Consider the following 25,265-nt stretch of genomic DNA (forward strand, 5'->3'; position numbering starts at 1 on the left):
ACTACCTCTTTTGGATAACTCTACATTGGCCATTTAACTATGCAAAGTGTAAAAAGGGTTCTCTTCAAATGTTCGCAGGAATTCAGACCTCGGTCTGGACTTGGGCAATGTTCTATAGATGCAATGTTTGTACTAGTCGATCAGAATATATCTATCACTTATGTTATATGATTACAACACATGTGTAAACATATTCAAACCATTCAAATGCAAACGTATGTGCAGATCAGAGAAACTCACTCTGAAGAGGATTGATTAATTAGCACCAGTAAATCCCGGCCAAACCTGCTCTACAAACTGAACTATGTCCGCTTTGAGCGCTTCAGGCTGCTCGAGTGCCGCAAAATGGCCGCCCTAATGATCAATTTTGTCAATAATCATATTCGAGTGTATCAAACAATAACCAGTGTCGAGAAACATACCTTTTCATGCTCTCCCCAATAGACCAAGTCGCCCGTGGTCTCAATCCAAGATCTAGGCAGAGTCGCCAGCTCTCTGGGAAAAGACGAAAAACCAAATGGTTTCCGAATATACCATCGAGGGTCATTTGGACCAGGAATTGCCGGAGGCGGAAAATTCTATCTCATTAGCCACGTTCGGTACGATCGTATGAGTTTGAAGTTGAAAGAGAAAATGTAACATACCTGGCGATATGTGTAGATTGAACGAGGAAACGTGTCCGTCAGCCAGTACAAAGTGATTGACTCGAGAATATGCTCCGGAGATAAAGGGTCATCGACCCATTCCAAGAACTTCTCTCCCACCCTGTTCAATTTAGCTTAACGATTTTATCATTTTCCGGATGCAAATCTTACCATGCCAAAAGTGCCATTGGACTTGTAGAGATGACATGACCAATAGTGCTTGGTCGAGTACCGTGTTCAATTCCATAGCCACTACCGAAAATTTTGAACTCGTCTAGCCTTTCAACACCACGTTTCTCCGCATCACTGAGGTGGTCATCCGTCATACCCACGGGTCGTGCCATGAAAGTAACGTTGACTTTTCCGCATCAGCATTTATGTCGGTTATTTAAGCGACATCAAGATCACTCACGGTGTACAGCTTCGGCTCAGTTAGTATAAGGAACAAATAAGCAAGTAGAAATCGGGTCAATGCTCACCTTTGCAGCTTTCGTAGTCCACGGCCAATTCTCTGACAATCCGACTGCCAATGTCACCACCCTGAGCAACGTATCCACTTTCAAAGCCAAGGTTTCTCATTAACTGATCCAAGACACGAGCAATATCCTTAGTGCCAAAATTCCGGTCAAGTGGTGGACCAGACGAGAAGGCGTATCCTGGCAGCGAGGGAACAATCAGATGGTACGGCAAAGTACTAGGTGTGTACTCTTTCTGGAACAATTCCAGTATAGGTAAAAATTCCAGAAAACTTCCTGTGAGCTTTTTAAGTGTCGAGTTCTTCAACTTAAGGAAATTCATCGCAGGAATGTAAGAATTATGAAATTAAATCTCACCTGGCCATCCATGGCATAGGAGAATGGGAATCGCATCTTGTTTCTCCGAAAACAACCCCACGAAATGCATATCTATTCCTTCAATTTCCGTGGTCCATTGTGGGAAGCTATTAATTCTGATTTCGGAAGCTTTCCTGTCACGATAGAAAATAATTAGTTATGCTGCATGCATGTCGATCAATCTGTGATCCAAATGCATGTGCAAGACTCGGAATCAAACCATTTGTATGACCTCAGCCATAGGTCCTTCATAGTGACCAGCCAATCAGTTGTAACACCATATCTTGCGTCTATCCGAGAGTTCTCGTATGTAGGCGGGGCAAGCTTCGCCAATTTGATGAGCGTCCCCAACTCCTCCAGTTTCACCGCAGGAATCGAGACTGTGAATGGGGTTGGAAGCACCTTCGCGGTGGAAGGTACATTCCCGAACGGCTGAGACATTTTGCAAGTAGCTTTTTGACCAAAGTCGTCAACTGGTAATTGGATGTTTTTTATTTAGTGGGCGATGTGAATGATGAATTTCCCCGCTGCCGCGATCCATGGATGGACCGATGGATGGCCTGACTTGTCATGTGATAACCAATGCGGGGTGTTTTCCCGTGTATATGAAAGTTCGTGAGGTACAGATTTCGACTAATAATATTTCCTTGCCCGGGCGTGCGCATTTCTGGAAAAGGTTACCGGGACTTGTCTGAGAGGCTCCGGATAAGCCGTCGCTAGTGCTAAGTGGGCTACGCTGCCTAGAATTGACTCATACGCTAGCATCTCATCAATCATTGAACCCACTATACAATATTGCACCGGGAATTGCCAGGTCAACCGCAAAATACGCCCCTTACACAGAACATCAGGCTTTACATTGGAAGCATGAGTCTGAGCAAAGGTTCGTAAGTTCGAATCGTGGATTCTCGGTTTGTTCTTCACTAATGTTTCAACAAGGCTGCTCCACTTGCAACAAACGTCGCATAAAATGTGACCGTACCCAGCCATTATGCCAGAAATGCGCTAAAAAGGGCCTCAATTGCCCCGGATATGGAACGAAGCTCCGGTGGGCTGGTGGACCCGCTGTGCGCGGCGATTTGAAAGGGCTCCAAACTCAAGCAATAGCGCAATCGTTAAGAGTAAAAAGGGGCTTGTTAAGCGGAGTCGCGGCACCAGATATTGATTCGCTGTGTGGATTTTCTTTTCAAGAACTCCTTGACTACTACGATACAACAATTGCCCCACGCATGGTTTGGTTTGACTCCGCAGGAAATATATACCGTCACGATATCCTTCCCTTGGCGAAGAAAAATAAAGTTGTTCGTCTTGCTATCGCTGCGGTTTCTGTTCAACATGCAGCCTGCAATAGAGGCGATCGAAACATTTCCGAAGATGCACGGAATGAGGCAGTGGCCATGATCACCAACTATATCACTGATGTCACAACTCGAGTTACCGGCGGACATGATGTTGAGCTGGGCCTCGACGTCGATGCGGCTGAATGGATCCTGGCCTCGATGCTGGTCCTTTCTTGTTACGAGATGGCCCACTCAGGTGCTGAAGCTGCTGAATTTCACCGAAAAGCAGCTCGCTCTCTAGTGGCAACTCTTTCTACAACTGACCACTGTAAGAGCAAGTTCTTCACCTCAATGAGAAACAAATTGTCGACCTACGAAGTCTTCCGCTGTACGACATCTTTCGATTTACAGGATATTCAAAATGCGGTACTTTCTGACCCTGCAGATGAAATGGAAGGCTTTGATGAGACAACTCTTTTTTCTGGATACACCAACCTTATACATGAAGTTACCATGTTAAGGCAATGTGCCCCAGCTGCCTCCCGGGCGAGTCGCGACTGGAAAGCCGAATTTGAAATTGCACGAGGGATCACCCTGATGGCAATCGGCAGACATTCTTGCATAAAGACGTCCGCTCATCGTCGAGACCTTATTCGCATCGTGGAAATACATTATAACGCTGCTCTTTTATATGTTTCCAGGTGCCTTGGACCCAGTTCTTTTGATCAAACGCAGACGGCCATTTCGGACTTACTAAGGCAGATCCACGCGATGGAGGATATAGATTATTGGCTCCAAAATCTACCTTGGCCTTTATTCATAGCAGGCGCTGAAAGCTACGGAAACCATGAGAGACAGATGACCATCTCCCAGCTATACGAGAGGGTCACCTATATCACGGGCCTGCGGCATTACCATGATGTATTGGATTTTTTGAATACTTTTTGGTCTGGTAGCGATTCTGATTGGCAAGTTTTAGCTAGGAATTGGGATGCATCGGGTAGAAGGATTTTGGCGTATTGATTGAAGGTTATAGAGGGTTGGTTTTGGTTTTCTTCGTGACCTGTGGGTAAATCGTAAATTAGGAATTGATTCAAATTAAATAGCGTTGTTTACTCAGGTGCATATGAAAATTGGAATATTCAATATCTGGATGATACTAGTATGACCATCTATTTGTTGCTGTGGCCTGGTGCCTAAAACATTTGAAGCCACCCGGAGATCCTTTCCGTTTTAGGTCATGCATATAAACATCATAGCACAGGGCCACAGGCCCTTGATGATGCTTCACACCTCAGCCCAAGGTTCACCCAACATTGACGGGACCTTGAGGAATTCTGTCCTGTCATCATTAATTTACGTGTCCGTCATTTATAAAAGCTGAACGATAAGCCCAAACATTTACACCCAAATTCCCATTTTCTGCGAACCTTTAACGGTTCCTCTCTTATCAATCAGCTATGGCGTCACTGGTAAACACTGGGTATTTCCAGACCCTCGAAACCGTCAATGAAAGCCAAGTCATCATCCGAGACAAAATATATGGCGAACATATAATTACTGAGCCAGTGCTCATCGAACTTCTTCAAAGCCCGGAATTATTTCGTCTCAAGGGTGTCTGTCAGCATGGGGTCACCGCTCTCCTTGGCTTCGGCCCGATAGTCACCCGTTTCGAGCACTCCGTCGGTGCATTTCTGTTAGTCCGAAAAGTCGGGGCGACCGTGCAGGAGCAAATCGCTGCGTTGCTCCATGACATCAGTCATACTAGCCTGAGTCATGTTGTGGATTTCGCGCTATCCAAGCCTGGTGAGGGCAGTTACCACGAGGCCCACAAGCACCGGTTTCTGAAGAGAACCAACCTCGATCAAATTCTCGCTCGGTACGATGTCAAATATTTGGAAGCGTTCGACGAGGATTTATTCCCTTTAGTCGAAAGGTCAGCTCCCCAGCTCTGTGCCGACCGGCTTGACTACTCGCTCCGTGATGCAGTAGCCTTTGACAAGCTCAGTCTTTCAGAAGCCCAGAAGGTCTATACGACACTCAAGGCATATCCATCAGCTACTGCAGATAACCGTTTGCTCGTTCTTGATGATGCCCATCTCGCGTTATCCCTTGCTCGATCATACTTGGCGACGGATCGAGACGTCTGGTCAAATCGTGCCCATGCCGACATCTATAAGCGTACAGGTCAGATTATCCGTGAGTTGGCGGCTTCTGGACATGTGGATGATGATGCGCTCTGGACTCTGTCTGATGAGGATTTTTGGGCGTTGCTTCGTCGGAGTGCGACTCCGGAGATCTTGTGCGAAATGGACAGGCTGGAAACGGAAGGACTACCCAATGAGGATAATTTATTCCTTCCTGCGGCCGCTAAGATCCGGACACTCGATCCTGATGTTTGTCAAGGTCCAGACATGGAGCCGCAACCATTGTCGATGGTTCTTCCGGAGTGGGGTGTGGCGCGCACGGAATACATTCGCAGTCGCGAGTTAACGCGAGACCCTCAATGCTGTATTGGCGCGTCTTAATCTTCACGTACTCACCTGGGCAGTGCTCAGTGTTTTATCGGGTCTTTGGTCCTGACATGGAAACATATCAATTGCATTTGGATATTAATACCATAGCCTATAGGTATTGTTCAAATGTTTATATTTTTGATATTTTTTCTCTTTTTGAATACTACTTTCGGTTTAGTTCCAAAATGGCTATCTCGAATCTCGAATCCTCGATTTCCGATAAGTTTTGCAGATCGTACCTGAATAGGCACTAAAAGTGAGAAGCTCCAAAAGGTACCAAAATTGAGATTAGGCCCGGGCTTCAAAACATTCTAGTAGCCATTTCAACATTTCAAGAAAGCCTGTGCCATATATAAGGGTGGGAATATAACAAGTGGGAAGCTACTATGAGGGACGTGAGTTTTTCTAGCAACGCTCTTTGTTCTAAGACATTAATTACTGCAAGGATAAATTCGAGGCACTTAACCATTTGAACACTGCATTAATCCTTTTTAAAATGATCAAGAAACTCAACATTCTGGTGATTGGAGGCGGAGGCGTTGGTGCGATTGTTGCTCTGAATCTGCAATCCGGATGTGAAGCAGAAGTCACTCTTGTCCTGAGATCCAATTATACAGCCGTCGAAAAGCATGGGTATGAGATTGATTCTTGCGATCATGGCAAACTAATTCACTGGCGACCTTGGAAAAGTGAGTTTTTTTCAAGTTCATACTACCTGTCCCACCAGCAAATTGTTAACTTACGCGTTCTCAGTTGTCAACAAAATCCCAACTGTCTCATGCGCCAACGATGCCTTCGACTTCGTCGTCGTAACAGCGAAAAACGTTCCAAGCAAAGAGGTCGACTTAGTCTCCCAGATCGCACCTTCCATCACTCCTGGAATCACAACTATTGTTTTGGTACAAAATGGACTCAACATCGAGCGTCCATATCTTGCTAGATTCCCGAAAAATATAGTTCTATCTGGCGTCAGCATGATTGGTTCTGAGGAAACAACGCCCGGTTCAATCAAACATACATTCACCGACCACCTTACCATCGGGCCTTTCCCTAACCCCAATCTGGACAGACTCCAGGAAGCTGAAGAGGCAAAAAGATTCATCAGAATCTATTCTGCTGGTGGTAAGACTTCTTGTGAGTATGATGGAGTGGTCCTTTGGAGCCGATGGAGGAAACTGGTCTACAACTCGTCTATGAATCCCATATGCGCTCTTACGGGACTAGACGCGGGTCAAATTAGATTGGCGGGTGACTCCATTTATAATCTGGTGCAGGACGCCATGCGTGAGATTCAAGCTGCGGCAAAGGCTGCAGGCTATGAGCTTCCACCCAATATTGTGGAGTATATGTCAAATGTTGATCGCGTCGAGGATCACTTTGCGCCGAGTATGCTTCAGGATGTTAGAAAGGTATTTCATGTGACCATCCCTGCTGAAACGATGTTTTCTGACTGATGCTAGGGCAATTCGATTGAGTATGAGTATCTTATTGGGGAGCCATTGAGAGAGGGCCAAAGACTTGGAGTGGCGATGCCCGTCCTGTCTACATTATACGCTCTGTGTTCGGCTGTTCAATGGCGCATCAAAGACGAGCCACGGTTAAAATGAGGTTAGAAATTTAATAAAAAAATTTTCTTCCTTGACTATTTTACATCGTATATTCTTCCTAATCGTTGTCCTTGCAAGGTTTAGGTGAGCACTGAGACTATGAATTCAAATGTTTATGGAAATAATTGCCATAATTTGGTGCAGTGACCTCGATTCCTGTTTGCACAGATTGACTACATACCGGCCAGTGTTGTGGTCTTTCCCCATATCGTTATAATTGATTTTATCAAGTTGCCTTCGCAAACTCTTCACGGATAGCCTTTCCAAACCTCGCAATTGCTTCCGCTATCTGAGAAAGCGAAGCGCTCGCAAAGGTGACACGGAAAAACATATCGCATTCTCCCGCCTCATCCGCATGGAATGCACTTCCTTTACAACACATGACCCCCATCTTCAATCCCTTGGAATAAAGTCGATCTTCTATATCAATCACCCTTTCGAGCTCGGACCTGGTAGAGCTAGAAGCCAGCGGGTGTGCTCGCCAATCGATTTTGATCCAATGGAACATGCCAGCCTCAGGCGTCCGCCAAGAACAGATATCTCCAGGAAGATGTTCTTCGCATGACTGAAGCATCACATTGAGTCGCTGAGTATACTCATTCTGCAAGTGAACAAGCCATCTGATGAGACCCTCGTGGCCCCAAACCTCATCCAAAAGCGTATGTACGGCCAGCTGAGAGAGCCCACTTGGGCACACAATAGTCGCATCATGCAGATAGAGAAAGCGAGAGATAACTTCAGCGGATCCTGTCATCCATGAGCATCTCAATCCGGGGGCAAGGATTTTGGATGTCGAGTCGAGGCGGAGTACGCGTCCGGAAACGTCCAAGGAAAGAAAGGACGGGATGAGGTCGCGCAGGAATAACTCGACCTCATCTGCGGCATCGGACTTTGACTGGTGTCCATTTGTTGCGGGAACAGGTGCTTTGGGTCCAAGGCGTAGGAAATAATAAGGGTCATCTTCAATTATAAACAGATCGTGTCGCTCGGCAACTGCATAAATTTCCCTGCGTCTTTGAATGCTCTGTGTGACACCGGTGGGATTCTGACCTGTTGGGATAGTGTAAAGCAAGAAAGGCTTTCTTGCGCCTCGCTCGGATGGATTCCACTGCGAAAGCAATGCATCGAGATGGCTTGCTGACAGACCTTGATCATCCATCGGAACACCGACAGTGCGGATTCCAAGAGGCCGTGCAGCTTCAAGTGTTGCAGAATAAGTATATTCTTCCGTGATGACGAAGTCTCCCCGGTCGCAGAATGTTCGAAAGGCACAGTCAATGGCTGAAGTGGTTCCAGCAGTTAGAGAGCATTGCCAGTCCAAGTAGGGTGGATTGTGCACAACGTCGACGTGCTCAGTCAGGAACCGTATGAGTTGCTCGGACCCTGCACTATAGCCGTAGTTGAGGGACACCGCAAGGTCGAATGTGGACTTCTTGCTCTGAATATCGTATTTGCCCACTGAGTAAGATTCAGTATTCTCGGTGGTGTATCCAGCAGTACCGACAGGAAATTCTAAAGACATTTTGAGAAATGGGAAGTATTCTGGGGAGGGTCTTCCAGTTCCAAGGCTAATGACATCGGCGTTAAGCTCAGCGCCGGCTGCTTTTAGGGTTGCTGCACCACGAGATTTGGATTCGACATTCAGTCGATGTTCAAAGGACTTGGCTGGTGGCTTTTGAAAACACCTTGGACTCTTGAACATCTCTGAAGTTGTGACTGGTGCGATTGTTCCGGCCAGGCGTGCCGACTTCTGCCTTTGGGCGAGGATGTCGGAGAAAGATAGCACGGACATTTCTGATGAGATGGGAAGATGTGTAAGTTTGGTGAGGAACTTGAAGTTTTGAATATGACGAGGTACTGAGAACTTTCTGCGCGCTTTATATGGACATTAAAGTAAATGTATGACTCAAATTCTTGTTGGAGAGGAGTCTACCACGGCAGCCTTGAAAATTACGCGCTGTGGATGAAATGTCGAATTCCACTCCGGTGTTTATCAAAGTGATTTCATAGTTCCAAGGTTTTTCGTGGGCTTTGTGACATCTCTAGTAGATGATATCTAAATTTCTCTAATTTAGTTCCATTCCTGGTTAGACTCGATATATCTCCAACCAAATGCTTTTTTAGGTTAAGCTTGATCTGTCGATCTCAGCTGTGATCCCATATTGGGCTTAGCCCTTGATCCACTCTAAGATAAGAATCAAAATCAGACACCGACACGTCACACGGACTCCAGACCCCTGTGGATAGACGGGTAGTGCCCAGACCCCGCAGTAAGTAGGGTGTCGGAAAATTGGCCATTGGAGACTTCGTTCGCAGCACTAGTCTCAATACGCCCATATGCACATGTGTTTCTCTTGGAATTACAATTCTTGTTTCTATTCAACTCCTATCTGTCGAATACCGTAGTAGAGCAGATGGATCCCAATAGATCACCCCCACCACCACCACCACCCGAAATTCTCAGCTCGAAAATCTCCAGCTACGTCTCAAAACTCAGAACCGTTCCTCCAGACCACTTCTTCCAGGCACCGAACCCGCCCCAGTACGTGGATTTATTCGACGCACCTACTGGGCCCTATTTCTTCTATGGTACGTTGGCCGATCCGTCCATGCTTCGTGAAATTTTGGGGCTGGAAACCGAGCCCGAGCTACGCCCAGCACAATTATCGGGCTACGAATGCAAGTTGTGGGGACAATACCCTGCACTATTGGATTGTCCGGACACCGTGGTTGACGGTGCAGTGTATGATGTCAAAACCGTTGAGCATGGGAAGAAGCTTGCAGCATATGAAACACAAAACTACCAAGCCGGCCTTTGTCACAGATGTCCGCTATACTGATGGGAAGGAGCCCGTGGACGATGTCGGATATACATTCAAGTTTAACGGGAATCGAAAGGATTTGAGTGAGGGAATTTTTGACAGGGTCTGGTTGAAAAGAATGGGAAGAGTTGCTGCGGTGGAAGAGCCCGATGCTGAGAAAAGAAATATCTAATGGCGTACATGAGTTGTCAGAGGTTCCACCCTAGCCGGAAGAAATAACGCATGTGAGTTTCAATTTTGAAATCGGTACAGCGGTTAAGTAGTAGGTGCCACACAGTCCGCATCGCAAGCAACCGAAAAGCAAAAGCACTTCTTCTTCATCTTACTTACATGTACTTAGTAGCTTTCCTTTCTCTCTCTTGCATAGCCTTTGAATCATACGCATTTACTCACATCCTCTTGTTCATACCCTCTCTTCATACTAAGTACGTACTCATATCAAGTATCGGGTATATACCCGTCACAGGTACTATTCAGTTCGTAGTTAGTAAATATACTTCAAGGTTAGATACCTCAAGTCCTCAAGTGCTAAAATCTCATAAACTACACATGTGTGCACATATGTGGTCTCAACAATCATCTTTGTGCTAACATTGAAAGTTCAATATCCGGATCCACTTCCTCCTCCTCCTGTGCCTCCTCCTCAAGTGCTCCACCTCCCTCCCTTAAAGCTCATACTTGAGACTGTCGTCTCGGCTGATCCTTGTTAGTTGTGTCGTCTTGAGGTTTGCTTCGATTGCATTCAATGCTGGTGACATCATCGCTGCTTGTCGGAACTGAAACACCAACATACTCAATACATGGACATAGTCCCAAGTCATCAACAGCTAAGGAGGTCTCACATCTACTTAGGGTTGATGATCGTGTGTTTAGGAACCTTCGCAACGGTAAGAATGTTCTTTTGTGGGCTAGGATATTGCCAACCTATACATAATTATTAGGTCTCACTTAGGCCTCAGTAAGCTTGAGTGATGGACTCAGTCTATATGGCACATAGACTAACTTCTGTCATTTCAGCATCTGCAATTAGTCCAAAACACGATGAGAACCAGCCCTTTTCGTCAAGCTGATGTCCGGTGGACGCTAAACGCGCTTCTATTATACGCTCATGCCATCAATAGTGACCTCATCCGCCCTGGCCAAATTGTGCTTATGCCTGGTGCCATGACTGGTCCTTGAAAATGGAGATGTGTCGTCTTGGACGAACTCAAGTGAGAAGATATTATTCCTACATATGAGGATGGGTCTCTTACTAAATTGAAGGTTAGTACTTTAAGAGTGAGAGTCAAGCTCATTACTAATTACACAACCAACAGCACATCAATAATGTAAGCCGTTGACTTTTCTTCTCGACAAGCGGCCAAGACACTACTTTTTTTAGTTTCATACTCCTCAGATACCTGCATGCAAATAGCTGGGGCTCCAATAGCACCATGGCCCGAAATGTTCAAAGAGGCCACACGTTTTTGGCCTTCGGGAGGTGATTATCTTAATCGAAGCACATTGGTGACACTAGCCCCCGTTGTGTGTCGGGGTCTGAGTCACCTCAGTCTCATTCCCATGAGAATATCTTCAACTCCGCTGACACATCAAGCCAGCATGCTGAGGCTGATGCTGGCACAGTACTTGGAACCGATGTCTGCGATGCAATTCTTGGTATGCAGACATCTGAAAGCTTAAAATTTGACATTATTACTCTTGCTTGCACTCCTGAAACCTGTCCTATTAATGCTTCAAATCCTTTTTCGGCCTTCCAAGTTTGTTGGGCTGGGATGGTGGAGAGATAAAGAATAATTTTGATCGATTATATTTGAATAGTTTTGATGAACTTGTAAAGATTCGACACCTCATCCAAGCTAGTTGCCAACCCAATTCTTGCAGCAGAAGCAGTTTGCTTGATTTCTAAGATGCATTCAATGTTCTGTAGGAAGATCCCGCTCCTCTATATCTGCAAATAAGATAAAAATTCCAGCCCCCAGGGCTTGCGACGCTCCCAAAATGACCTTGCAATGACCGTCAATAAGTACAACAATTCCTTTCTAAACCGTAAACTCCCTCTCTTTCAAGATTGTCTGGAATTTCGGGTTTGACTCGATCGGTGATTCGATTTCTCCGTGAGCCGGAAGACATGGAAGAGTTCGTGCCACACGAACTGTATCCAGAACACCATCGGACAGGGTGAAGATGTCGTCTATCTCTTCGAGGGTGCGTCCTGATGTCTCTGGGAACAAGAAGTAGACCGACGGTACAATAATGGCATTCAAGCCTGCAAATACGAAGAAGTACTTCTCTCCCATTTTGTTGAAAGCAAGTGGAGTCACATGGGCAATCAAGATGCCGACAGCACCTCCGACACTGATGCTGACCGAATTGATGGTGGCACGGAGATGGAGAGGAGCAACCTCTGTGGCATATAGATATGGTATACCTCCAAATCCAATGATGTAGCAGAAATGGAAGAGGAACAGGAAAAAGACAGCAGCATGACAGGCCTTGATATCTTCGACCTGGGACCCGAGGCCGGCGATGCAAGCTAAGCAAATCATGTTGCCGAGGGCGCTGCACATCATCAGACGGCGTCGTCCAACTCCCTCAATTAGAAATACACATAATATAGCTCCGAGAGGGCCAGCAAGTTGATACACAGCTGCTAGGAGTCTGGCTGTCGACTGTGCAAGATCAAGGTTGCTCTCAAAAATGGCAGTAGCTGTGGGGTGGAGTTAGTAAATATGTTACTATGGATTTCGAACCCGGATAAGTCAAGGCAAGCGGGAAACTTACTATAAAAAGTGGTCACTGTGGCTCCGGTAAATTGAAGAAACAGCATGCCACCGACAGCGAGAGATGCTCGGTGAAAGGTTCTTTGGGGCCCCATCTGGAATAATTCCTTGAATGCCTTGTTTCCACCCGTCAAACTGAGCGAAGCTTGCACCTCGCTGACTGTAGCTTCGATGGATTCATCCTCAACATATGTATCAGCGAGAGCTGCTAGGATATACCGAGCTTCTGGGATTCTGTCTTTCTGAATCAACCATCGAGGCGATTCCGGGAGAAGCAATATGAAACATAGTACGGAGAAAGACAGGATAGTTGGGAATGCAAATGGAAGACGCCATGCAAGTGTGGTGTGTGACTTGAAGGACATTCCGAATTCCAAAAACAAAGCAGTTGCGCATCCCACTCCAGTAAAGATTCCCTTCGTCACAACATGAGAGCCACGTTGTTTGGCTGGTGATGTTTCCGAAATCCAAAGAGGAATTGTCGCGAGGAGGGTACCAGTCCCCATTCCCACAATTATCCGTGCAGCGATGAGTTGTACCAATGAAAAAGAAGAGGTGCTCAAAATATATCCAATGATTTGAGTTGTTGCCCCAAGCATGATCGTTCGGCGACGGCCCAGCCAATCGCCTAGCCAGATGCATGCAAATGTTCCCAAGAAAGAGCCAATCGCGAAAGCGGCCACGGCAGTACCTTCCAGAGATGATGCGGAGTCTTTGTCTTTTGCATGGTGGACATCAATTTGAGGGAAAGTGGTGTTGAAGCTGTGCAAGGATAAAACGCCTCCAAGTGAAGCGGTGTTGTAGCCAACCGTTATAATTCCAGGCATCAATACTCCAATAATGGCCATGACACTGAGGCGAGTGCCCCGAAGACCAAGAAATCGTGCCATGCTTAGAAAAAGTACGTAGATCAAGAAAGCCAAGACTTTCGTTCCCCAGAAAAGAACAAGGGATCGGCGTGATCGACTTTAGGACGCGTAATCCGACAGCTGCAACTGGGGTCAAAAGAAGCTTAAGTATAGTCACTTCTTCAGTCTCGATGTCGACGGGCCAAGCTTTTTCAATGTCTTGAACCCTGGTGAGCTCACAGACACTCGGAACTCGGCTCCAACAAGGTGTTGATTCTCACATTCCATTCTTGCGTTGTGCATTCAATTCCCGCAGCGGAGGCGAAACACATGAAGACGAGCTTCCCCCAGGGTCGGCCTAGACCACCTAACACCGATAAGATCATCTGCAAGGACTTCTTCCATTCTTGTCAGTTGACTTGGTAACTATGGGACCAATAGAATGGCTTTGAGGTGAATTTCTGATTGACAATGGCTTCTGATTGGTCGCATTGAACTATGTCGTACAACAATGATTAGCAGGTGTGGAAAATACCTCGGGCTTGCATGCGAGAAGTGGTAATTATCACCTAGTGATCTTCTTCCCCCTGTGGCCCACCCAGCCTTGTGGCCCTTGCGTGGTCATGCAAGAAACTCGAGCCAAATATAGTTGCATACGGCAGCATACCTCGCGTTTGAAAGGGATCTAAAACCTCAAAAAGTGCTTGATTCGACTGTGGAGCATTCACCGCCCCACTCGGATAACTTCACATATCTTTTCTGTCTCGAAACACCGCACCACTTTATATCAATTGATGAACATCAGATCATCAGAGGTATCTAGGGTGGTTTCCATTCAGTTCCAAACGCTCTCATCTACTAGATTCCGAAGAGGCGTGGGTACGGGACTGACCCAGTCTAATGACATCAATTTTCAATTCAACCTCCTGCCCCTCGTGTCATCAACATCCAGCACGAGATAATTTTAACCCTTGGTCCCTTGAAATCTGTCAATAAAGTCACAATGGCTGGCATTCTCCAGCCCAAATCCCAGACGACGGTCTTTCTAGACCAGCCGCCCAGCTGTCTTGAATTCTGCCCAGAGATCCGTGACCACTTTGTGGTGGGCACTTATCTCCTTTCTGAGACAAAGAATGAAAGTGGAGAAATTCAGCAGACCAAGACTGGAAGCCTGCAACTATGGAAATTAGACCCGAACACCAATGTACTGTATGTAAGCATAAGCATTGCAGTCTAGCCCCTCCCCCGGTGTATTCGCCACCCCCGGGTCTAGTTCCAGGCTTGATATCGGTCAATTTAAGTTAACCTTCATTCCTTAGATCCTTGAAACATAGACTAGCACTCCCCTACGCGGTCTTCGATCTCCACTTTCACCCAAGGGAGAAAAACAAGTTTGCCATCGTGGGCAGCACTGGCCTCGCAGCCCTGTTCAGCGTCTCTGATGATTCAACACAACCAACCATAAATCATATCTGGTCTAAACAGATCCACGAAGATACCTCCATCCCGGCTCTCTTCTTCGTATGGGCCCCACAGGATTGGTTCCCCCAGCCGGCATCTGACGGCTTCGCCGTTACCTTCTCTGACAGTCAGACAACCGTCTTTGGCACGAATGAAAACATCTCAGATGAAAATGAGATTGAAGAATGGGGCTCGTATCAAGCTCAGCAAATGATCGAGGTTTGGTTTGTTGCGCTGGCCGCAATCAAACAGGGTCCTGTGAATGCAGAGGAACACACTGACGGGGTTATTCCTTTCATGTTTACAGGAAATGACTTTGGGTCGCTCCATACCCGCCGCTTCCAGAATAACAATGGTGGGTCGGACGATGATGATGAGCCACTGGCACCACTCCTGCTTGAGCATGACGACCGGGCTCGTCACCACACGGCTGGTGTAACAGCAATCCTTCCTCTTGAGGTCGACATGGTAGACGAAGCACCTATTTTGTTGACAGGGAGCTACGACGAAAGTCTGCGGGTATACCACGCGTCCCGGCGAGGTGAGGTACTTGCCGAGCAGGGCTTAGGTGGCGGCGTATGGCGGTTACAATTACTATCATCAACTGAAGTTCCTGGCCCCGAGGATAGCCTAGAGCGCCAGTTCGTTGTCCTTGCGAGCTGTATGCACGCTGGGACAAGAGTGGTGCAAATTACTCAACAGAAGCAAGGGCAAGGTCCAGCGGAATGGGATATTCAGGTTCTGGCGGAGTTTACAGAGCATGAAAGTATGAATTACGCAAGTGATGTGTGGAAGGGCGCGAAGTCGGAACAATCGGACACATCACAAGCATTGTCCGAGCTGCTTTGTGTGTCGAGTAGTTTCTATGATCGTCGGCTTTGCGTCTGGCGAGTCACCGTATAGCAAAATGAGAAACATCTGCAATCAAACCATGGAATAGTGGCTTTCTGGTTACACATGATCTACTACTACGCTCCAAACCACAAAATGTGACTCTATCAATAGATCCTTTCCCATAGAAACGCCAGATCAGATTACAATAAATGCAACCGGTGTGCAAACACCCATGCGCCCGAAGACCAGGACGAGATCGAAAAAAAGAACCAATGTAATCATTCATATCCATTGCTGAAACGCCATCTTCGTGGTGTTCCATATTAAACAATTGTCTCCAACTCCCGAGCGTAGCCTAGTGTATTCTCAATCACGGTTCCGCTGGCCACCAGGATATCCTTCTCGGACCTAGTGGCAGCTTCGGGCTCAACAGGGAAGTATATCCGTCCATCGCGGAGAATCCATCCACGCTGCTGAGCAAACTCGATGACTGCGCCCTCCGACTCGAGGAACAGGAGGTTCTTGGCGTTGGAGATAGGAAGGGAGGGGTAAGCCATCTCGGAGCAGTCTGCGATCTCGCTGCGGATAGTATCGATAAGAACCTAAACGAAGGAATTATTTAGTCAGTAATTCATGTTAAAGGCGAATAATGACGACTGACATTGGAGAAAAGGCCGAAATCTTCATCCGGCACGCGCTCGGACTTAGTCTCCCGCCACACTTTATCATAGCTACCCTCCATCAGGTTCCGCTCCAGCTCAACGGGATACTTGATGTAGGTATCATCCTCAATGCGGCCACCCTTCAAGCTAGCCTCTTCAACCAGTCCCTCCAGCACAGTGTGGAAGTTGGCACTGTCACCACTGCTCAACAGAAGCAGCAGGTACAATCCTGTGATCTTGCTGCGGTTGCTTGTGCTGGAATCAACTTGGGCTGCGGGTTGCCCTGGTCCACCAACGTGTCGCTCGAGGTCGTAGAAGGGTTGCAGCTGTTGATAATATCTTGTGAAGGTCTGGGCATCGGTTTGTCGGATCGAGGCGAGGGCGCCAAGCTCAAGTACCTGCCGGGCAAGAACAACAAGCTGGGAGGGTGTGGAGGGAGTGGGGATCAAGGCGTTTTGGATGAGAAGGGCGCGCTTGGCTTTGCTAAGGAGAGTGTTGGCGGCATCGAGCTGTTTGCGCTCAAGAGCGTTCTGGAGCTCGGGGACAAGAGTGTTGAGGTCGGACATGATGCGTGTGGAGGATGCGGTGAGGGTAAATTTAGGGTATAGGGGGGAATGGATCCAAACAACCCAAGGGTGAGACTGCAAGAACAAGCGAAATAATATGGAAAGCTGTGGATGATGTGAGTTGGCCCAGCACTTGATGACATGACGGAGCTGCCGTGGGCGGTCAGCTTGGCCCCACGTGACCCTTAAATCTCTAGCCAGTTGGCTTACTGTAGTTATTTCGAAATTTAAAAGGCTTCAATTTAATCGGGAGATATTTTACCCCAACATATTAGACTGTCACACTCCATTCATCACATCCAATGACATCCCCTGGAACCCCCTCAGAACATTGCCAGCTCTTCTAGCATCGGGAAGAACGGTGTACCCAAGCCTGTCACCGGATCCCACCCAACTGTGGCATTCCAACCAGCATTGTGGACAGGAGATCCTGCACAACCTCGCGATCCCCCTTCTATGATATCTGTCAAACCACTTTGCCCCGTTGTATACAACCATGGGTTGATGAATCCTAACCGAGACTTCCCATGTGCCAATCTAATTGCATTTAGCTGAGATATTATCCCGGCAATTACCGGTGCAGAAGCGCTACATGACCATCAGCATTATCCACTCATTTGGGCTAAAGGTGTACGAACCTTGTTCCTCCGACAACCACATATACGCCATGGTCTCGAACCATGAAGCGGGCCGCTTGGGCTGAAATGTCAGGAATACCTCTGCCAGCAGGGTTGAAGAGGCCCTTCCATTGAGCACCATTTCTGTTCAAGAAACTTTGGACCGGACGATCTTGATATGATGGCCGACCGAAATAATCCGAAAACCCACCCCCAGAAAAGCCAATTGCTGTTTCTGGTCCTATCCCGGTAGTTCCACCAACGGATGTAACAAATGGACAAGATGCCGGCCAAGTAGGGAGAAACTTGGCTCGATAGCTTCCATCGTTGCTTTGACATGAACTTCCAGGTCCAGAATCCCCGCTGCTGAAAATGACAGAGACCCCTCGTGCACCGAGCTGAGCAAATAGATTGCAGCTTGCGGTAGCGTACGATTTTGGGACGCTCTGTTCGGATTCGCCGTACGACATTGTTATAACAGCTGGGAGTTCATTGTCTGGAAGGTTGACCAGATGGTGAAGTTGCTCGAGGTAGGGTTCATTGGTGGAAATGGCTGTTACTCCTTCGCCATCAGATACCACGGGTCCGCGGCCACCAGTGGTGTAAATTGTCACAAATGCCCGATACGCTATCGAAATGGCGTACTGGAGGTCCAAGCTGGCCTCGATGCTATCCTTGGAAGAGTTCTCGTCGTTCTGGCCGCCATTTATAGAAACAACGGTGAAATTCGCGTCTATCTGCTCAGGCGCATATACTTGCAAAAACTGAAAGAGGTCACCATGGCGAGCATACTCCTCCAAGAAACCCGCTATTCCCAGTCGGTTCCGAAGATCGGGTGTTGCCGTTGTGTTATCAAGGCCGTACAAATATCGCAAGCAACTGGGTGTAACAACTGTTCCGCATCCCGCAGCCAAGTCTTCTGCCGTTGCAAGGAGAGGCGGCTCATCGCCCAAGCCGCGCAGGGAATTGCAGTCTCCGAAGCGGGTCGTGGGTTGAATTAACAGAATGTGAGAGTGAAGATCAGTTGGTACTGAATATTCAAGAGCTCTTACAGCCGTCGTGTTACTATTTTTGTTCTTGAAGGAACAAAATTCGGTGTTCAACATTCTTTCTGCCTGAGAAACGGCAGCTTGGAACATGATCCAGTTCCCGTCAAGTTCAATAGAGTCCGGTGAGATGTTTTCCGAATTCAACCAGGAAAGAATCTGATTTGACACATCTGAAGATGGACGTAGCGATTGTCTCACTTGCTCACGGCTCATGTGTTGACCATATCTAGGATGGCCTGGCGTGGAAAGGTCAATGACGTCTTGTTCAAACGTCGCTATGTCTGGATGGTTCACCGCGAGGCGGAATCTTATCATAGCCGCAGGCGATGGCTTGTCGCCTTTAATCCAACCAGACGGGGCATCTTCTAGCTGCTCGACAACTTGATGGGTCGAAGCACCCGCCAACGCCAATTTGATGCCGCAAAAAAGAAATACGTGAAATTTAAATTTGGAGAACATCATGTCGACCTACTGATAGGTACGCTTGTAATGGTTCAACCAGTTGCAATAATCCGAGATGGTTCTCTGCACAACTGACGGATATCTGGACTTTTTAAATGAAACCAGTCTGGAGATCTCTCTATAACTGCCAATTTCCAATATCTGCTAGTAAGAAGGACCCTGCGAATGGGTCACACAAGCGGATGGTGTGCTTCAAAAAGTGGTACAATGGTGACAGTTTATGTATCATTGTCTAGTTATTCGGGCTAAAGAATTGAGATTTACATTCCGTTCACGGAGTACCGCAGGTAAAAATAAAGGACAAGTCACCATCCATATCTATGTCGGAGTAAAGCCAGCATGATGAGTTCTAGAGGTGTTTTAAGTTGATTGGAGGTAATTGTGGGTACCTACATGGGGATGGCCCCAGCGGGGTCCACGGGTACTACCCGAGGGCCACCCCTTTGAACATTGAAATTGAACAAAGCTCTATGTACACATTAGACAAGGATTGAAGCTACTTTCACTTGAAGGATGATTCAATCTCGGTCTATGTTTTCATGGACCGGATCGCTGAGACAATCATGTCGGGCTCTGGCTAGATATAGAAAATTATAACACTTATATTGAATGTCGAACATGAAAATAGCCATAGATGAGATCATCTCAAAAGCTCCAGTATCTTCCGGGACTCAGCCCTGGGTGTATACTAGTAGGCAACCGAACCTCCTTGCAATTGAGCGTGAGCTGAGATATTCACAAATTGGCCTTGCTAGTCGGATATATCATATCAGTGAGAAGTAAAAACCTGATGCCTTGTGGCCTGAGGACGTGAATTGCGGATCATCCGAAACTCCGAGATGCGGGATGATCGACGTCACGGCCAATGCAAGAGTTTAAGTGTGTGCAGCGGTGTCTCACTCCCCACATTTAAACGGCCTGGGTGATTTGACAACATATCAGCAGAGATAGTCCAGAAGGTACGTTTCCATGCTGAATCTTGATGTGGTGAATAGCTCAGCTGCCCGTTGTCAGTTATCAACATTTATCAGCTTTCTGTTATAAGCCGCGCGCGTGGAGATTGCGCATAGGTTGACCGGTCTTACTTAGCTTGACAAAATCTGTACGACTAATCACAATCCTTCTCAACCGCTCTTGGTCCTTCAAAACAAATCATCTATCTTGAACCCTGGTCAATATCCAGACAAATCATCTTCAAATTGCGGGGTGGCATGATTCGCCTGAGATCGAGTCGACGTCATTCCTACTAAACTACATTCCGCGTCTTGGTTTGGTATTCTCATCTTCCAACTTCCAACTTTCAACATTTCTTACCTTATATCATCTCATCTATCATGACGGAGTCGGAAGTAGCTCAGCAAGCTCGCCGGCTATCGGCCGACAACCAAACCATCTCGAAGTCTGATATTCCCTTGAAGGAACGGTTCTTCCGGTACTTCCAGCATGAAATCACCTGTATGTTCCCATTTCTCATCACCCAATCACTTCAATACGGATGAAAGTACTAACACAAATCCTTAAGCCTTGCAGAATTCGATGGACCGTCTCGCCGACACGTCCCTAGTAGGCGGAGAACGAGCCGATGCGACAGACCACTGCCTTGCTGGAATCGTGCGGCTTTCAAATGAAGTGAAGGATGCCGCCAGTTACATCCCGACTTACGATCAAAGAGTCTACGCTGAGGTATTCCGTTGAAATCATCAATATTTGAGTCGCGTAGCTGACCATTGTTTCCCAGGCCATCAAAGCCTTACAAGACAAATTGACCGAGATCCGTGCATCATTCGAGCCTCGTTCAAAATTTAGCTTCAAAACCAAGAAGAATGCGTCTGCTATTTCTTTGCATGATGCAGCGACGTTGGCTGCCCAGGGCCGTCGGACTGTTGCCGGTTATCGATCCCCAGGCGCATCCTCGGTTGGGTCTTCTGCCAACCACACCCCGAACTATCCCTCCACTCCGTTGAATGAGCCGGATAAACAGCATTGGGCAAGACCCGAGATCACGCCTACTTCACACTCTGGAACTCTGCTTGGAGGCAATGAGAAGGCATCACCCGATGCGAAGCCCCGATCGGGCTTCGCAGCCAGTGGCATTTCTTCGGTCTCGGTGGATAACCACCACAATCTGCACATCATGCTTCCGGCTTCGGGATCAACATCTTCAGTTCCCGCCTCGATGACTGCTCTCAGACACTGTATTGTGGACATGTCTATTCCCACCGTGAATGGAAAGCCGTATGCCAGCTTGACTATAAGGGATATCAAGCAGAGTCTTTTAATCTGCAATCAAGTCAATGGTCCTGCCCACATCACTGGTGTTGAGAATAGCGTCATAGTAGTCTCTTGCCGCCAGTTCCGCATGCATCACTGCAAGAATGTCGATGTTTATCTCAGCTGCTCAAGCAACCCGATCATCGAGGACTGCTCGGATATTCGCTTTGGCCGGACTCCCAAAGCCCATGTAAGTTTTTTTGATTTCTTGTTGTTTGCGTTTTGACTGGGCAAGATGATATGCTAAACTGGTATTCACTTTTTCAGGCTCTGGATCATGACCGCCCAGATCACCAAGACCATTGGAGTCAGGTGGAGGACTTCAAATGGATCAAACCCGAACCAAGCCCCAATTGGAGCTTATTGGACCCAAGCGATGCTATACCAGAAGAAGTATGGACAGAGATCGTTCCCGGCGGGCCGGGCTGGTCGCTTGACGATATCTTGCGAGCCATCAAACTTGTGCAGGGATAAGTATCGTCTCAACTTCTTACTCCAGTAACCGTTTTCCAAAATCAAAAAGTCACGTAACCGATGATTTCAATTCAATCGACTGCAACGCTCGGCCAATATCTTTGAATGCTAGCTTCTTATTTATTCCATGTCATGCTTATTTGCTTCCAGGGTTTTATTATCTTTTGATGTCCACTGTATGGCGCAATCAGTTGATTGATTAGCCGGCAATCTACACTTTTCTTATGATATTCCTGATTTACTACTCTAGCAATACGAGGGAATGAATTATGATGCAAATACCTCCTGCCCAGGTGACTGGCAGTCGCGTAAAATGGATCCATACATGTAGCTACAAGGTCCCGAAGTCGATATCATATTCTTATTCCTCAACCATCTCCGCGCAGAATTATTTTTATCGAGAATTCTTGGTTGATACAAAGTGACCTTCCAAGCTGGCCCTGGCGCTCAACAGCCTTGAACCCTTTTAACATGATTATTTTGCTACTTTTTTAGCCTAGTATTTCACCTCCATCCTGGTTTAACCAGGTCGCCGAATTAAACACCGCTCCATGTGGTGGGAAGGGCGTGGTAGTGATCTGCACACATGCCAAGATCCTGGAACACCGTTTCGTTGCCTGTATATGATCGTTAGATGCGCCACAGCAAAGATAAAATTGTTCATCGTGGAAGCTTACCCCGTAGATGCTCGATTCGGTGTTCATTTTCTTCGGCGAGTTTCTCTATCTCCTGTCCAGGCTCTGGCTCATCTGCCTGCTTATGCCCTTCAGCTGTCGCCGCTTTGCCCCATCTGTCCATTTCGCCCCCGATCATCAGGATTTGTGCATTGGGGTAATTGATGAATTCAGGTTCAAGAGGAATCCATCTGAGATCGCCGAATTTCTCGAGCAGGCTGGAAGAACTGATCAGAACAAGCTTGATGGTGCATGGTACGGGACAAATAGCACTTACGATTCAGGGTAATCAACATCCTTGGGTGGTTGACCAAGAGGTGGACCAGGGAACTTTGGATTTTTTGATTGCACGATCCAGCTTCCTCGCTGGCAAAGACCAAAGTTCTCTTGAATTTCACCTAGTTTGGTAGGGATGGTCATTTGGTAAGCGAGATGGGATGCATGTTTCGATGATGTGATCGCATAAACTCCTTCTGCATAGGGTCTGGCCTCTTCAATGGTACGTTCACCCTGAGTATCAGTCTGGTATGTGCTACCCGCGATGAAGCTATCTTGGAGATCTATGACCGATTGCTCTGCTTTCTCCACGAATGCCATGTCCCTTTCCTTGGCTGAGGTAGGAAACTTTTTTTTCGGAAGCATCACCAAGCGACACCGGGCATCCTTATCCATTGGCCCCTGATCATCATCCAAGTCTGCACCGAGGGGAGTAGGACGAAGCACGAAGAAACTCCGCGCAACGTCGCCCATGCCCTGCGGATCTTCTATGTTGACACGCGGCCGAAAAAAGAAGTAGATGATGCCCTTTTCCTTGATACTGGATGAGACGGCACTCTCCCTCACTTCCGATTTGCGAACGCCAGACTCCTTGTACAATCCAGCCTCGGCAGGCTGTTCGACACTATAGCTGGTTCCTGGGATACTGCCCATCCTGGAGTCTCTGGGGATTGGTTGAACTTCCGGTAGGTCATGTGGGGCTGGCCTAGGGACGGACCCAAGCTCATGAGCTGGAGGGAAGAAAGGGTCGACTGGATCGTGTGTTCCGGGAATACCGCCCGGCATCCTCTGTTCAACTGGTTTCGTGGCAGACATCCCACCCATCGACGGGCCTGCACTGTCCTCTCTCGGCGGTTCATGTTCCTGGATATCTGCTTGTTTGTTGGGCTGAGAGGGCTGAGGTGGCTGCTGTACCTGAGCTTCGTGCTTAGATTCAGAAGAGCCGCCTCCACTTCCGCCGCCTCCCATCATGTTGGTGATGGCTTCCTTGGCCTTCTGTGCGGCCTGGCGTGCCGATGCTCGAGTTGTCATGGTTGTATTGAATTGTGATCTCAATAACCATAGATGATAAATCACATGTATATAACAGTGAAGAAAGAAAGATTCATAAATTCTCCACAGACCACCACTGATATATTTCACAGGTGGAAATAGGCTCATGGCTAGAACCTCATGATATGTAAATGACGTCATGTTTTCTCACGACGCGTTTGATCATCTTTTGTCAATCACAAAAGGAACCAATGGGATGACACTGGAGAGAGTCGGGTGATTTCTAAATGCTGAATTCTCCGATTCAGTCAATGTCCATTTCGTCGGCTAAGGCGGGCTCGTGTGTCGTATCGGAACTGCTATCGGTTGACCACTGATCTGAGCTCGAGCTCCCATCACCTCCATTTTCATGGGTCTCATCCAAATTAACCGAATGCAGAACCTTCGTAGAGCCACCCGAAGGATTACTTCGTCTCCGTCGTCGCTTTGGACACAAACCAGGCACGGGTATTGGCCCTTCGCCTGGTCCGGCTTTCGATATCGAGTGCTGGGTGTGTAACGATGAGTGGTGCCCAACTCCGGACATGCTCCCAGATTTGCGCTTCTGGCCTCTCATAGGACCCATCAAAGGCCTTGGGATATTTCGTTTTGGTGGGCTGTTACCCAGGTCATTCATGTATTCTAGAAGGTCGCGCTGCCACCTCTCAAAGGAGTCTGGCAAACCCAGGTTTTGAGCAGCAGTGTCGATCTCACATGCATCATCTGGCTCCTCGATATCATAGGGATAATACACGTTTATATTCGGTATTTCCGGTGCTATATCCAAGCAATCGGCAGTCATAGGCGTGGACGGGCCCGACCCATTCAAACTATGTCCGCTATAGTCCGTTGGAGAATCAGATGCATCGTCCGTGGCGACAAATGGTGAAGATTGTGCCGAATTATTTGGCTCGAATGTAATATTGCTTGATTCGAGGTCTTCCATTTTCATACGATCGGGTAGTAGAGTTTTGAGGTATGTGATCGAAATATGTATAACTTTAGGCGCCACGACACTCGGGAAGCATCACGTCACCAGTAGGTCAAGATTCGCTACCAATTATCACAGTTATAGAAGGCAAAGAAAATAGTGATATTTGGAATGCAAGAAAGCAGAGTCTAGGTCAGTTGAAAAGGGAAAGGGGGTAGAGACAGTATATAAAAGAGATAGAAGTTTCTTTGGTATGATCGTCAAATCGTACGTGTTCCAGATGTTTCCAGCAGCGGGGAGATGTTTAGGTGCCCCGGCTCACCAATAAAGAACCGCCGCAACCAGTAATAAAGAAACCAACGCTGAAAGAGCTACTGAAATCGAGCCTTGGTCGGTTTCTAGAATTCCAATAATGATTTTACACCACAAATTAAAAGCTCCATATACAAAATAGTGACTAGTGTATAGATTCGATCTTAACACGGACCCTTTTCCCCCTGACCGCTCACCGCCCGCGGGCATGATTGGCTGGCACGATTCGCTTACACATTAAGTCCACGTTTAGTTTACCTTGTTACGCTTGCTACGCTCAAGCATAGGTATCCAACCACTGTTGCGCCTTGCCC

The 25,265-nt window shown here is 47.4% G+C and overlaps 13 protein-coding genes across 13 annotated transcripts; 6 read left to right on the plus strand and 7 right to left on the minus strand.

Annotated features, from left to right (window-relative positions):
• Positions 1–255: 255 nt before the first annotated feature.
• N7466_005754 (Epoxide hydrolase) lies at positions 256–1,918 on the minus strand (the record flags this gene model as incomplete). Its single annotated transcript, XM_057165151.1, has 7 exons — positions 256–354; positions 423–578; positions 645–765; positions 816–1,002; positions 1,057–1,065; positions 1,124–1,355; positions 1,736–1,918. 7 exons carry the CDS (start codon positions 1,916–1,918, stop codon positions 256–258), a joined length of 987 nt encoding a protein of 328 aa, XP_057020750.1.
• A 788-nt stretch (positions 1,919–2,706) lies between these two features.
• On the plus strand, positions 2,707–3,780 carry N7466_005755 (uncharacterized protein; the record flags this gene model as incomplete). Its single annotated transcript, XM_057165152.1, has 1 exon — positions 2,707–3,780. One exon carries the CDS (start codon positions 2,707–2,709, stop codon positions 3,778–3,780), a length of 1,074 nt encoding a protein of 357 aa, XP_057020751.1.
• A 437-nt stretch (positions 3,781–4,217) lies between these two features.
• Positions 4,218–5,285, plus strand: N7466_005756 (uncharacterized protein; the record flags this gene model as incomplete). Its single annotated transcript, XM_057165153.1, has 1 exon — positions 4,218–5,285. One exon carries the CDS (start codon positions 4,218–4,220, stop codon positions 5,283–5,285), a length of 1,068 nt encoding a protein of 355 aa, XP_057020752.1.
• A 484-nt stretch (positions 5,286–5,769) lies between these two features.
• Positions 5,770–6,880, plus strand: N7466_005757 (ketopantoate reductase family protein; the record flags this gene model as incomplete). Its single annotated transcript, XM_057165154.1, has 3 exons — positions 5,770–5,962; positions 6,027–6,682; positions 6,734–6,880. 3 exons carry the CDS (start codon positions 5,770–5,772, stop codon positions 6,878–6,880), a joined length of 996 nt encoding a protein of 331 aa, XP_057020753.1.
• Positions 6,881–7,106: 226 nt separating this feature from the next.
• On the minus strand, positions 7,107–8,672 carry N7466_005758 (aminotransferase-like domain-containing protein; the record flags this gene model as incomplete). Its single annotated transcript, XM_057165155.1, has 1 exon — positions 7,107–8,672. The coding sequence occupies one exon, from the start codon at positions 8,670–8,672 to the stop codon at positions 7,107–7,109; it is 1,566 nt and encodes a 521-aa protein (XP_057020754.1).
• A 622-nt stretch (positions 8,673–9,294) lies between these two features.
• On the plus strand, positions 9,295–9,720 carry N7466_005759 (gamma-glutamylcyclotransferase family protein; the record flags this gene model as incomplete). The annotated part of the gene is made up of 1 exon (XM_057165156.1): positions 9,295–9,720. The coding sequence occupies one exon, from the start codon at positions 9,295–9,297 to the stop codon at positions 9,718–9,720; it is 426 nt and encodes a 141-aa protein (XP_057020755.1).
• A 2,021-nt stretch (positions 9,721–11,741) lies between these two features.
• N7466_005760 (uncharacterized protein) lies at positions 11,742–13,372 on the minus strand (the record flags this gene model as incomplete). The annotated part of the gene is made up of 2 exons (XM_057165157.1): positions 11,742–12,409; positions 12,484–13,372. The coding sequence occupies 2 exons, from the start codon at positions 13,370–13,372 to the stop codon at positions 11,742–11,744; spliced, it is 1,557 nt and encodes a 518-aa protein (XP_057020756.1).
• Positions 13,373–14,333: 961 nt separating this feature from the next.
• Positions 14,334–15,694, plus strand: N7466_005761 (uncharacterized protein; the record flags this gene model as incomplete). Its single annotated transcript, XM_057165158.1, has 2 exons — positions 14,334–14,539; positions 14,650–15,694. 2 exons carry the CDS (start codon positions 14,334–14,336, stop codon positions 15,692–15,694), a joined length of 1,251 nt encoding a protein of 416 aa, XP_057020757.1.
• Positions 15,695–15,948: 254 nt separating this feature from the next.
• On the minus strand, positions 15,949–16,853 carry rpnL (proteasome regulatory particle lid subunit rpnL; the record flags this gene model as incomplete). Its single annotated transcript, XM_057165159.1, has 2 exons — positions 15,949–16,227; positions 16,287–16,853. 2 exons carry the CDS (start codon positions 16,851–16,853, stop codon positions 15,949–15,951), a joined length of 846 nt encoding a protein of 281 aa, XP_057020758.1.
• Positions 16,854–17,176: 323 nt separating this feature from the next.
• On the minus strand, positions 17,177–18,978 carry N7466_005763 (S53 family peptidase; the record flags this gene model as incomplete). The annotated part of the gene is made up of 2 exons (XM_057165160.1): positions 17,177–17,441; positions 17,492–18,978. 2 exons carry the CDS (start codon positions 18,976–18,978, stop codon positions 17,177–17,179), a joined length of 1,752 nt encoding a protein of 583 aa, XP_057020759.1.
• Positions 18,979–20,315: 1,337 nt separating this feature from the next.
• N7466_005764 (putative tubulin-specific chaperone c) lies at positions 20,316–21,726 on the plus strand (the record flags this gene model as incomplete). Its single annotated transcript, XM_057165161.1, has 4 exons — positions 20,316–20,436; positions 20,504–20,664; positions 20,720–21,442; positions 21,520–21,726. The coding sequence occupies 4 exons, from the start codon at positions 20,316–20,318 to the stop codon at positions 21,724–21,726; spliced, it is 1,212 nt and encodes a 403-aa protein (XP_057020760.1).
• A 537-nt stretch (positions 21,727–22,263) lies between these two features.
• Positions 22,264–23,708, minus strand: N7466_005765 (uncharacterized protein; the record flags this gene model as incomplete). Its single annotated transcript, XM_057165162.1, has 3 exons — positions 22,264–22,343; positions 22,404–22,618; positions 22,678–23,708. 3 exons carry the CDS (start codon positions 23,706–23,708, stop codon positions 22,264–22,266), a joined length of 1,326 nt encoding a protein of 441 aa, XP_057020761.1.
• Positions 23,709–23,973: 265 nt separating this feature from the next.
• N7466_005766 (uncharacterized protein) lies at positions 23,974–24,654 on the minus strand (the record flags this gene model as incomplete). Its single annotated transcript, XM_057165163.1, has 1 exon — positions 23,974–24,654. One exon carries the CDS (start codon positions 24,652–24,654, stop codon positions 23,974–23,976), a length of 681 nt encoding a protein of 226 aa, XP_057020762.1.
• Positions 24,655–25,265: the final 611 nt, after the last annotated feature.

This window comes from Penicillium verhagenii, assembly GCF_028828195.1.
Source record: "Penicillium verhagenii strain IBT 33310 chromosome Unknown utg000006l_segment0_segment0, whole genome shotgun sequence".
Classification (NCBI taxonomy): domain Eukaryota; kingdom Fungi; phylum Ascomycota; class Eurotiomycetes; order Eurotiales; family Aspergillaceae; genus Penicillium; species Penicillium verhagenii.